Source organism: Cebus imitator, unplaced genomic scaffold (assembly GCF_001604975.1).
Source record: "Cebus imitator isolate Cc_AM_T3 unplaced genomic scaffold, Cebus_imitator-1.0 Scaffold9, whole genome shotgun sequence".
Classification (NCBI taxonomy): Eukaryota; Metazoa; Chordata; class Mammalia; order Primates; family Cebidae; genus Cebus; species Cebus imitator.
In genome coordinates this window covers 12,242,426-12,254,678 of record NW_016107324.1, presented here as the reverse complement: position 1 = coordinate 12,254,678, position 12,253 = coordinate 12,242,426, and the positions used below count along the sequence as shown (strand labels likewise).

General features: G+C 46.5%; 1 protein-coding gene across 7 annotated transcripts in view; it reads right to left on the bottom strand.

The window, feature by feature from the left end:
- The window catches only part of FRMD5 (FERM domain containing 5), a 328,629-nt gene that overhangs the window by 28,083 nt on the left and 288,293 nt on the right, over window positions 1-12,253 (bottom strand). For all 7 annotated transcript variants that reach the window (XR_005202962.1, XM_037744666.1, XM_037744677.1 and 4 more), the window contains exons 5-7: window positions 11,555-11,652; window positions 7,466-7,589; window positions 3,822-3,909 (exon numbers count right to left, since the gene is read on the bottom strand). Coding sequence is in view for 6 of the 7 variants with exons in the window: in XM_037744666.1 (XP_037600594.1) it covers window positions 3,822-3,909; window positions 7,466-7,589; window positions 11,555-11,652 (310 nt within the window). In the remaining variant the exon portion in view is untranslated. The remainder of the gene's footprint in view (window positions 1-3,821; window positions 3,910-7,465; window positions 7,590-11,554; window positions 11,653-12,253) is intronic.

The window sequence follows — 12,253 nt, the reverse complement described above, 5'->3', positions numbered from 1 at the left end:
AAAAAAAAAAAAAAAAAAAAAATTACCCAGTCTCAGGCAGTTCTTTATAGCACTGTGAAAATGGACTAATATATATGATGTCAATAATCTTGTAGGTTAGTACCCTTTCTGTATCAGAATTGGCAATGAGTTGTGCTTAGTTCCTAAATTCCATCTCTCCAAAAGGAAGACCATGAATAATAACTGAAAAAGCACAGCACTGAGACTCAGATAACTCTGGGTTCGAGTCTCAATACTGTGCTACCCAGTACCTTTGAACATGTTACTTGGTCCCTTAGAGGGGACTTATCTCCCTCACATCCCTTCTTGTCTGCATTTTCAGAGGCTCAGTGTTCTTGTCTTAAAATGGGGACAAGAATATATTCTTGGCAGTGATGTTGTAATGATTCAATGAGATAATATGTGAGCCCAATAAATGGTACCATCCAGACTCTTAATAACAAGGCTGCGTATCTGTAACAGGCCTAACTACTCCTTGAACCTTAACAGGGCATCTCCATAAGCTGGACCCAGGAGGCCAAAACACAATGCTGTAGGAGACCCAGGTCAAACAACAATGTCAGGGCCACCTGGATGGAGCAAGGTGGTGGCTCCTGAAGTTAGAGAGCTGTCAGGGCTGGCCGGGGAACAGATGTAGCAATGGACTGCCAGTGGTTTGCTTAATTCCCCTCCTCCAGCAGCTGTAGGCTTGGGCTGCTGAGGCTTTTGCCAGGAGTTGCAGGCTGAGGCTCAAGACAGAGAGTTCAGGACAGCCTTGTGCACTTTTGGAATTTGGGTATTAGCTAATAGAGCTCTCTGGCTGTCCCATTCAGCATTTGTGAAATCTCCTCTTCCTAGTCCCAGGGCAGACAAGGACGTTCTGGGCAGAAAGAAACCATCAGTGTGCATAGGAAGAACAGCAGCTTCTTAATCAGTCCAGGGGACAGAGCCTAAGCTAGAGCGTTGTTCTGCTCTCATTTAATTATCAAAATGATTCCTCTTGTTCTGTCCTCCCTAGGGCTGCATGCCCCAGATTCCCTGGGCCCAGTAATTGCCTCTCTGTTAATAGAAATCATCAGTATTTATTACACCAAGTGTGCCATCTTATTTCGGCTCTTCTTGTAGCAGCATTAAGGGGAGTGCTTGATAGCATATCACTTAGTGACAAGAGTAAAGGCCTCTGAACTGTTCTCTTTGCTGGGAGGGCTGAGGAATCATGGGCAGAGCCTAATGAGAGAGGCTGAAGGGCTGTGTGGGGTCTGCAATAGGGCCCTGACATGGCCCTGGGTGAGGAACAGGCACAGGGCTCAGCAACAAGGGACCTGAAACCCAATGAGATGAGCACTCCCACCTTCTCCCCAGCAGAAGTCCCCTGGGGATTTCTGTTCTTCTATAGGGTACATAACAATAGGTAGTGACTTGAGTTCAAATTCTTGCTTTACTGCTCAGGGCTTATGAACTTTGGCCTCTTGGAATGCCAGTCTTCTTATCTATAAAACAGGGTGAATAACATCTACCTCCCAGGGCTTGGTGTGAGGCTCAAATGAAAAAAATAATGTGAAAAGACTCCACTGGGCCTGCCATAGGAGGCATGCCACAAACAACTCTTCTTCCCTTCCTATCCCCCTCTTTCTTTTCAGGAGTTGATGCTGTGGGGTTGAGATGACATGACATATGTGACTGGGCCACAACAGTGCCTGGTATGAATGCTGGTTCCTCCGTGCAGCCTCTTCAGCTTCTCTGTGTCCAGTGATAGACAAACTCATCCAAGACAAGGCTGAGACGGGGCCTCACAGTCCTGGAGTGTACATGGATTTGGGCTGTAGACCAGGATGGCTGCCACTATAGCTTCCAGACTCCCATGGGCAATGGTGGAGAATCCCTTTCTCCCCTCTAGTCAGTGTAGTGCTCTGGCTTGCTGTCTGCCCACCTCTGTGTGCTTTCAACCCTGCCCAGGGACCCATTTCTGAAGAGGTGGGTGCTATGTGTGGCCTCAAGGAGACTGGGCAGGTTTGGGGTCAAATGCAGAAGTAACCCAGCCCCTTCTGATGACCATATCTTCAGGCAGCTGTCTTTAATGTCCTGGAGTGACTCAGCAGTTCAGGAAGCACAGTTATTGAACACATACTATGTACTTTCAAGTGAGGCTCGGGGAAGCTTCCAAAGGCCCCAGTAAATAGGAGATGGGAACTGGAACCCAGGGTCAGCTTATCCAAAGCTCTCTTCACTCCTATAAGGGTGCCCTGCTAACAGTGACTGAGCAATTTATGGAGGGGTTTAAACTACATCTGTTACACGGAGGGCATTGTTTAGGAAGTTTTTGCTAATGTGTAAATATCCACATGTCGATTCTCTGGTATAACAGGCATGAGTGTGTTTTCTAACAGTGTGGCCCTAAGAACACAGGGGTTACTTTGCAGCAGGCTGTGCTAGTGGATGGGGAACGGTGGGGTAGATAAGATGACCAAGGTTTCTGAATGTCAGGATGTTCTCAAGGTTCACAACTCCTAGGCAGGAACAAATCACCATCATTTCTTCAAGGGGCCAAAGGACACACTGCTTTGTTCCTATGGCACTGTGCTCGTTCGTTCCCATTAGTTATGGGCTATATTGTGTCCTCGAAAATTCATATGTTGACATCTTAACCTCCAGCACCTCAGAATATGACCTTCCTTGGAGACAGGATCTTTAAAGAGGTAATTAAGTTAAACTGAGGTCATTGGGGTGGGCCCTAATCCAATAGGACTAGTGTCTTTGGAGAAATCTGGACAGAGACATGTACAGAGGGAAGACAGCGTGAAGATACAGGCAGATGACAGCCATCCACAACCCAGGAGAGGGGCCTGCAAAAGATCCTTCTCTCAAAGCCCACAGGAGAAACCAACCTTGCCAACACCTCATCTCAGACCTGCAGCCTCTAGAACTGTGAGACAATAAACTTCTGTTCTTTAAGCCACCTAGTCTATGATACATGTTACAGCAGCCCTAGGAAACTAACACACTGTTCTTTTAATTTTTGCTTGAAACTTAGTGTCCCCTCTCTGGTTAGGAAGAAAAGGTTGATACCTTCCTGTTCCTGGCTGATATTGTTTCCTTCAGATCAGCTTGACAGCTGGTTTTACTGGTGATACTGGACCCACTCCAGTAATGGAAAGAGAGAGGCAGAAATGTGGAGAAACTGAGGTAGAGACCAGCAGTGTCAAAGCAACAGGGACAGGAGGTGATGCGAAGGGCCACAGCTGCAGAGAGAGGCAGGAAGGGGCCATGGGTCTGCACAGGCCTCGGCAGTGACTGGCTGCCTGTGCTCATCTCCAGAATGCTAGACACACATGAGTAATTACAGAGGTTTTCTCTGGGCAGCCTCCCTGGCTGCTTCCCGTCTACCCCTCACAGGCGCGTAATGGAATTAAATGTGACTCCGCTGCAGTTCCGTGCAGTGACTTATGCCACTGCAGTCAATAAAAGCCACTCTTGGAAAAAAAGTAGATTACAGGTCAGGAAAGGATGGGCAGTTGCTGAGCTGCCTCTGATCGTTCCCTGTGGAGGGACTTCAACATCCCTCCTCTCTTCATTTCTACCAAATTACCCATTGCAGGCCCTAGCTTTGGATTTGTTATTTAGATTGACTTTGCCTCGGTTCCTCTGACATTGATGTGGCACTACAAAATTATGCAGCATGGGATCCGGAGTTTTCCAGAGGAGGCATTTTCTCTGGCATCTCACTGAAAGTGCCAGCCATGCAGACGTTGAAGGGGGCTTCTAGGCACAGGCATGTGGGCCCTTCCTCCTGATGCCTTCTAGAGGAGGAAAGGTCAGCGTAGTCTCTAACCAGGGGGTCTTACCTTACATGGGTGGGGATCCACTCCATATGTTTCCAATGTCTGTGCTTTTCTTAAGAAGTTCAGCTCTGATGTTGCTGGTGTTTGACCACTGGAATAAACAAAATGAGATGATTTCTAGGTGTCCTGTTCTCACAGGTTCCCCTGAGATAAACTGTCTATGAAGACGTGCTCAAGGTGAGCCACATATCTCAATTTTTGTAGGGTGTGCTCCCTGCTTGGTTCTAGGACCAATTTCAGAGACTCCTACTAGAGTCTCTGTCTTCAGATGTTTTCAGAGTGAGGCAGGCTAACTAATGAATTACTTGGGCTGAGTGTGAACCATAGGGAGTGGTGGGGACTGTGGCAAACGGTAGCCTAACCTAACGACTACAGCTGCACTTTAGTGCTGAGATTACCATCCCTGAGAATGCAGTCCCCACTACTTGGGAGGCAAAGGTGGGAGGTGAGGATCGCCTGAGCCCAGGAGTGCGAGGTTTTAGTGAGCTATGGTCACAGCCCTGCACTCCACCCAGAGCTACAGAATGAGACCCTGTCTCCAAAATAAAGAAAATAATGCAGGGCTCAGCTAGATATTGTGATTTTAAATGAAAAGTCAGAGATACAGATTTTTATGTGGTATTTTACAATTTAAAATACTATGGGGTAAAACAAAATACATCTACAGGCTGGAGGCAAGTCATAGGCTTTTCACATGTGATCTGATCTAGACTGAAAAACAAATAAGGGGCTCATATAGCTGGCTGGTGCCACTCAGCCCTCTTCCTTTGCCAAAAGGGAACACAGGGGTGAGGAGAGGCAGAAGGAGACAGTGCTGAGCTCCCATGCTTCACAACAGCTGTCTGTCTACAGGGTGATGACCATGAAAAGGAAAGACGCTGAAAAAGGCAGAGATCAGCCCCTGCTCCAGGCCATCTGAAGAGGCCTTTGGCATCACCCCTTCCCACTGCCTCTTTAGCAGGTGTGTCGACGGGCTCATTGCAGACCCAGAGGCAGAATCACCATCAGGTTCTTGCCTGGGTCCAGAGCTCTGCAAAGCAGATATACTTCCATAGAAACAGTGTTGGTTTTGGTGAAGAGAGGTGGGAAACTTGTGAAGTCAACATCTCTGATGACTGGTGGGCAGGACTGGGCGTTGCTCATTTCTAAGCTATAATTTACCTCAGGTGATATGGCCAGGCAGTAAAATAAGCTGACACCAGGAAGGAGCAAGCCAGACTCCCCCTAGTGTTCCTCTGGAGAAGCGTCAGTCAGGCAGCACCTTTATGTGCCAGCCTCTGTGCTACTTGTTGGAAAATAAACCAAGAAACACGGCATACAGTCTGGGCTCTAAAGAGCCCATATTCAAGTTGCAGCAAGGAAGCATGGACACATTTTTACATTATGAAGACGAGGTAGGACCTGTGTACGGTGGTACTCCTGTGAATACAGATTCTATGTCCACCAGCATACCTCAGGCACAGGGTAGGTAAGTTTGGAAAATACCTGTGTGGCAAGCAGAGGGCTGGCTAGAGCACCGCTTCTCTTTCCAGGGAGTGTCCTTGTCTGCTGGGGGAGTGGGCCCTGTGGGCTCCATTTACCCCTGGACTTGCCCCAAACTTCAAAGCGGGCATCATTTCCTGGAGGAATCCCCTGCTTTGAACTAGGTTTCTGGATGGCTGTACCCTCTATTCTGACATCTCCTAAAGCCCTCCTGGCAGTTCCAGCACATCCCTTATCTCTTTGAAGGAACCTTGAGGGACCCTGTTCTCAATACCACACGCCCATGTTTATCCTGATCTTTACCACAAGGGGTCTCTATTCCCTAAGAGAGTGACTCTAGGTGCCATGGGGTCCCACACCCGGAAAGGCACACCCAGGGAGGGGGCAGCAAGTATCCAAGATTCTACTTGTTCAGTGTTGCCATTCTTCTGGGAGGGCCAGAAACCCATCCTGCCACAGGGCATGGGCAGAGGGGTCTGTTTACAAAGGCTAAGGAGGCTTTGGGTTATATTTGCTGGTAAAGTCATTGAGTGAAGTGTTTCTGGGGGCCTGTGGTCAGGGAAGGAACAAGAAGAAGCTTAGTATTAGCATTAGAAATATCCTGTTCTGCTCCCAGCTGCCAGGCATAGTCTTTCCTCAGAACAGTAGATACACAAACCTTTTAAAATGTTTTAAAAGGTGTAATGTATTATGATGACAATATAACATTTTATTTTCATATTTATTTTTCTTTTTTTTGAGACAGGGTCTTACTCTGTGGCCCGGGCTGGCATGCAGTAGTGTGAGTCCCGCTCACTGCAACCTGTGCCTCCTGGGTTCAAGCGATTCTTGTGCCTCAGCTTCCTGAGTAGCTAGGATTACAGGCGTGTGCCACCACATCTAGTTTTTTTATTTATTTACTTTTTTTTTCAGTAGAGACAGGGTTTCTGCCATGTTGCCCAGGCTGGTCTCGAACTGCTGGCCTCAGGTGATCTGCCCTCCTCTGCCTCCCAAAGTGCTGGGGTAACAGTTGTGAGCCACTGCGCCTGGCCAACACTGCATTCTATATCCCTTTTTTCCCTCATAGTTTGTCAGTCTGGAGAATCTGTGCTCTACACCAAGTGGAGCCCAAACACCCTATTGTTACTTTTTAAAACCAGTCTTTGTAGAAAATCCCACTTCACGTGGGTGCAAGGCTGCATTAATACTGTTTTATGGTATTCAGCATATTCTGAGCAAAGTGAGAGAAGCTGAGAAAGATGTGGCTCCACATTTGAAGCCACGTCTCCTCCACTTCCCTCTGTGCAAAGTCAGGGACGCCAGGTAGGGACTAAGTTAGGAGGGGCTGAGGACATAGCCCTGAACTAAAGTGCTCCCAAGGAACCCTCAGCATTTATGAATCAGCCCTGCGCAGTTCATCCTCTGCTGAGAAGCCACCTGTCACACTGTCACAGACTGAAAGCAGAGGTCTGCCCTTTTTCATATCCTTACTCAACCTCTCCTTTTTCTTTCTTTTCTTTTAAACAGAGTCTTGCTGTCACCCAGGCTGGAGTACAATGGCATAATCTCGGCTCACTGCAACCTCTGCCTCCCGGGTTCAAGCGATGCTCCTGTCTCAGCCTTCTGAGTATCTGGGATTACAGGCACCTACCACCATGCCTGGCTAATTTTTGAATTTTTAGTAGAGACAGGGTTTCACCATGTTGGTCAGGCTGGTCTTGAACTCCTGATCTGAGGTGATCTGCCCACCTTAGCCTCCAAAAGTGCTAGGATTACAGGCGTGAGCCACCGCGCTTGGCCTTTTTCGTCTTTTTTCTCTTCTGTGGTTTTCTTTGTGTTTATCTTTTCCTTTTCTGTAGTTCATGCTTTCCTCTGTATCTTCATTAAATATCTTAATGAGGCAAATATCTTTCAGAGGCCAATCCTTCTCTGTTTCCCCTATAACACGATTTCTCCCTCCTCTTTAAGCTTCAGTCTAAATGGCTCTTATTGGAGAGGGAGCCCACAGGGCTTGTGGCTGTGACTTGTGCTGTCAGTGTATCACTGACAATGGTACATCCTGGGGTCAGGAAGGCTGGGGAACATCACTCTGTGTCAGTAAATAGTCTACAAGAGCAGATGACACAGCGTGGAGCCTGTGTGCTCAGGCTGTGGAGAAACCAAACTGTTCTGGGCCTGTCACGTACCTGAGTTCTGTCTTGTGAATCTCAGCAATTTTCCTTTCCAGCTTCTCTGAATGTTTAGGGAAAAACTGGAACTTGGAGCTGTAGCCTTCAGGGTGTTTTCCTGAGTCATAATCCCCAATCTCCGCTTTCAAAAGGAGGGTGGAAAAAAACAATTGTGGAGACAGGTAAATCATCACTGACAAAGCAACAAGATATTAGCACACAGAGCAAAAGCCAAAGCACACATCAGATTTATAAGAAACAGTGGATTCTGAGCACAGCTGTGGGCTGGGCAGAGGGCAGGCCCCTCAGGAGCATGTACACCTTTGTCTTCCCAGGTGGACACATTGGGTTGACATTCAGGTCTATGCAGAGAGACAGTAGAGCTGACCTTGTGTTCTGAGGTCACCACAAGTAAGTTTATGATGAAAGAGCAGAGGCCTGCACTATGGTCCTCATCCATTCTGCCATGAGAAGAGGGTCTGGGAGCAATGTTCTTTGTGGCAGCATAGAAAATGGTGAACTTGATTAGAAAGAGAGATCCTCTTGGGGCTTAGCCAGTTCAGAAGCCTAAATCCTGGTTTGAGGATTTTAGCAGGGACACAGTAAATTGATGAATGAACTGTGATCCAAATTCAGAACTCAACCCTCAGTCCAAACCAAATAAAATCAATAAATTTGAATAAATATTCATTAAGGGCTGACCAGATGCCAGGCCCTTTGAGAGGCCTGCAGAATGGGAAGCCTGGCTGTAAGCAGAAAGTATTGTTGAGTTCAGAAGCGTCAAGTTCTAAGGCTCATTTCTGAAGTCCCTGCCAGGTGTGAGCCATTCTCCTCTGGCTATTCACAGAGAGAGTTCATCTCTAAACCTGATGAGATCTCTCAGCAGTAAACTTTAGGAGGGTAGAGGACCCGTGGTGCTTTCCACACCCAGGTCAGAATCCAGCTTTCTCCACGTGAAGCTCTCCATAGGGAGGATGGAGAGTATGACAAAATAAAGAGGAGGGGTCAGCTACGCTGTGGGTGCCCTTTTTCCTTCCCAGGTGAGAGCCACAACCACTTCAGATGTGAAGTCTTGAAGAAGGAGTAAATATTAAGAGGAAAACGTGACTTCTTCCCGTGGCTGAATATTATACTTGTGGCTTGTACTTTTTCATTACAAACCTACTCACTGTGTCTTCCAAATTACCTGGGAATTTCTTTTTTTTTTTTTTTTTTTTGAGACGACAACTTGCTCTGTCGCCCAGGTTGGAGTGCAGTGGTACGATCTCAGCTTACTGCAACCTCCACCTCCCGGGTTCAAGTGATTCTTACGCCTCAGTCTCCCGAGTAGCTGGGACTACAGGTGTTTGCCATCAAACCTGGCTACTTTTTTTTGTATTTTTAGTAGAGACGGGATTTTACTATGTTGGCGAGGCTGGTCTCGAACACCTGACCTCGTGATCTGCCTGCTTCTTGGTCTACCAAAGTGCTGGGATTACAGGCGTGAGCCACTGCGTCCAACCTACTTGGGAATTTCTACTGTTAGCAAGAGACCCAAGCCTGAAGTCTAGGGTGACCTTGAGCCTTGGAGTCTTGTTTTTTTTTTTTTTTTTTTTTTTGAGGCAGGGTCTCTCTGTCACCCAGGCTGGAGTGCAGTGGTATGATCATAGCTCACTGCAGCCTTGACCTCCCAGGCTCAAGTGATCCGCCCACCTCAACCTACAGCTGAGACTACAAGTATACACCCCCAGGACTGGCTAATTTTTTTTTTTTTTTTGAGACAGAGTCTTGCCCTGTTGCCAGGCTGGAGTGCAGTGTTGTGAGCTTGGCTCACTGCAACCTCTGCCTCCCATGTTCAAGTGATTCTCCTGCCTCAGCTGGGACTAAGGCGTGTGTCACCATGCCCAGCTAATTTTTGAATTTGTAGTAGGGATGGGGCTTTACCATGTTGGTCAGGCTGGTCTTGAACTCCTGACCTTAGGTGATACACCTGCCTCGGCCTCCCAAAGGGCTGGGATTATAGGCTTGAGCCACCACGCCTGGCCTAATTTTTAAATTTTTTGTAGAGATGGGGTTTCACTCTGTTGCCCAGACTGGTCTTGAACTCCTGGGCTCAAGTGATCTTCCAATCTCGGCATTCCAAACTGCTGGGATTATAGTTGTGAGCCACTGTGCCTGACCCAGGGTCTTTTATATTGATTATATTTAGAAAGTTCCAAGTGGAAAACAACAATATTGGACATCAAATACTTTTTTGAAGAAAAACAAATGATTGGGTAACACTGTAGAAAAGACTAGAGTATAAGACTTCACTTAGGTCAGGCCAGGCTTTCTCTGTAAAAACAAAATGGGTACTCAGGACTTGGAGACCAGCCTGGGAAACGTGGTGAAACTCCATTGCTACAAAAAAATAAAAAATGTAGTTGGATGTGATGGTGTACACTTGTTGTTCCAGCTAGTTGGGAGGCTGAGGTGGGAAGATCACTGAGCCCAGGAGGTGGAGGTTGCAGTGAGCCAAGATCACACCACTGCACTCTGGCCTAGGGAAAAGAGCCAGATCCTGTATGAAAAAAAAAAGAAAAATCAAAGGGGCATCTTTGGGTCTCTTAAAATTAGTAAGTACCTGTTGGACTCCCCATGTAGGTGATTTTAAAAACAGGAGTCTTAGAAGTTAAAGTGGCAATGGGCTGACTTTTACATTCTTAACACAGGCAGCCAGCCATGATATTTCTATTGCCAGAACTTTAGTGTCTTATTCTTTAGTTTTATATTGGCAAGCACTTTCCGGGTTCTCTTCACAAAGTAGCCTCGGATATTTCCAATTAAGAGTTCAGATTCTTTGGGGGAAACTTTATGATTTCAGTGCTATGGTCCAAAATGATCCACTAGTAATGGCAGTTTCAGGCTTTGGGACTAAGAAATCTCAGAAGCTGCACTTAAGTGTCTCTGCATCTCAGGAGAAGGGGACAGGTGTGAAGACAGCAGAAACATTTCCCAATGTTTTACAGAAAAAGCCAATCTGGGCATCAGCTGGGTAAACCTAAACTCTTACTTATTAGCTTGTTAGGAAATATGCTTGTTACTTGGAAATATTTTCAACTTTGAGCACCCTGTACTAAAAGGTCTCTGAAATAGATATCAGAATTCTAATATGCTTCACATCTTGGAGATTTGCCTGAGAGGATGGGAAAAAAAAATCAATTCTGATTACTCTCTAGTGTCTCAGGGACTTTATCAACCAGGAGCCCAGGGCAAATCCCTAAAACAGAGTCAGAATGACTTTAAGGAGCTGGTAGTAATACCTTAGGCACAGTTTAGGGCTGAGTGTTCAGTGTTATCTGACTCCAGGAAATCCAAGCAAAATCCTCTAACTTGGCTGGGTGTGGTCGCTCAGACCTGTAATCGCAGCACTTTGGGAGGCCAAGGCAGGTGGATCACCTGACGTCAGGGGTTAGAGACCAGCCTGGCCAACATGGTGAAACTCCATCTCTACTAAAAATACAAAAACAGTTAGCCGAGTGTGGTAGTGTATATCCATAGTGTGTACCTGCAACTACTCAGGAAGGTGAGACAGGAGAATAGCTTGAACCTGGGAGACGGAGACTGCAGTGAGCTGAGATTGAGCCACTGCACTCCAGACTAGGCAACAGACCGAGACTCTATCTCAAAACAAAACAAAATACAAAACACCCTCTAACTTGAACTCTGCTTCAAGTTAGATACTGTTTACTTATTTATTTATTTAGAGATGGAGTCTTGGCCTGTCGCGCAGGCTGGAGTGCAGTGGTGTGATCTCGGCTCATTGCAACCTCCATCTCCTGGATTCAAGCAATTCTTGCACCTCAGCCTCCTGAGCAGCTGGGATAATAGGGATGCCCCACCACACTGGCTAACTTTTGAATTTTTAGTAGAGATAGGGTTTCACCATGTTGGCCAGGCTGGTCTTGAACTCCTGACCTCAGGTGGTCTACCCACCTCAGTCTCCCAAATTGCTGGGATTACAAGTGTGAGCCACTGCACCTGGCCTAGATACTGTTTAGATTCAAGAAGTAGTCATCTGTGGTAACTGAAAATAATGTAATCAGTACTTGGCATGAAAAGCAAACTTATCCTGTCAAAACTCATTACCTTGAAGGATGTAAGCTGCTAACAAGGCAGCATCTGATGTTTTACAGAGGAGGCGGCCATGGTAGAGATCCCTTTTGATCTGTAGGAAGACTAAATACCTGGGGAGAAAACAGAATGAACAATAAAGGATTTCTTTGATTGCTTTAAAGATAGAAATATGTAATGTAAGCCTATCTAAATCTTTGTCAGGATACTTTAACTACATTAAAAAAATTCTTGAAACATAACGTAGAACAAATACATTCTCCATTTCCCTGTAGACTCTTTCAAGTACTTTGCCCTGAACTCACGTGAGGTTCAGTTCAAAATATGTCAGTTTCCTCCTGTAGCTCAAAACAGAAATGGCTGTTTCCTGGTAAAAGCCTCACCCCTCCAGTTCTGGGCTTTGGAAGGAGCCAGTCCCAGTCAATCTGGAGCCGAAAAAGAAAACTATGCCATCAGAGACTGGCAAACTGGGCCTCTTTCCACCTTGGGTGCTGGCTGATGTTCCTTCTTAAGTAGAATGGTGGGTGAAGGAACTAGCCCAGGAAGAGTTGTTTCAGCTTGCCAAGAGAATCTGTCCATATGTGGAAACAGCCTGCAGTTACTGAGGTTAACCAGACCTTTGAAATGGATTGAAGTGTAAGAAGAGTGAGCTGAGGTTGCACCACTGTACTCTAGCCTGGGCAACTGGTGAGAGAGATCCTGTCTCAAAAAAAA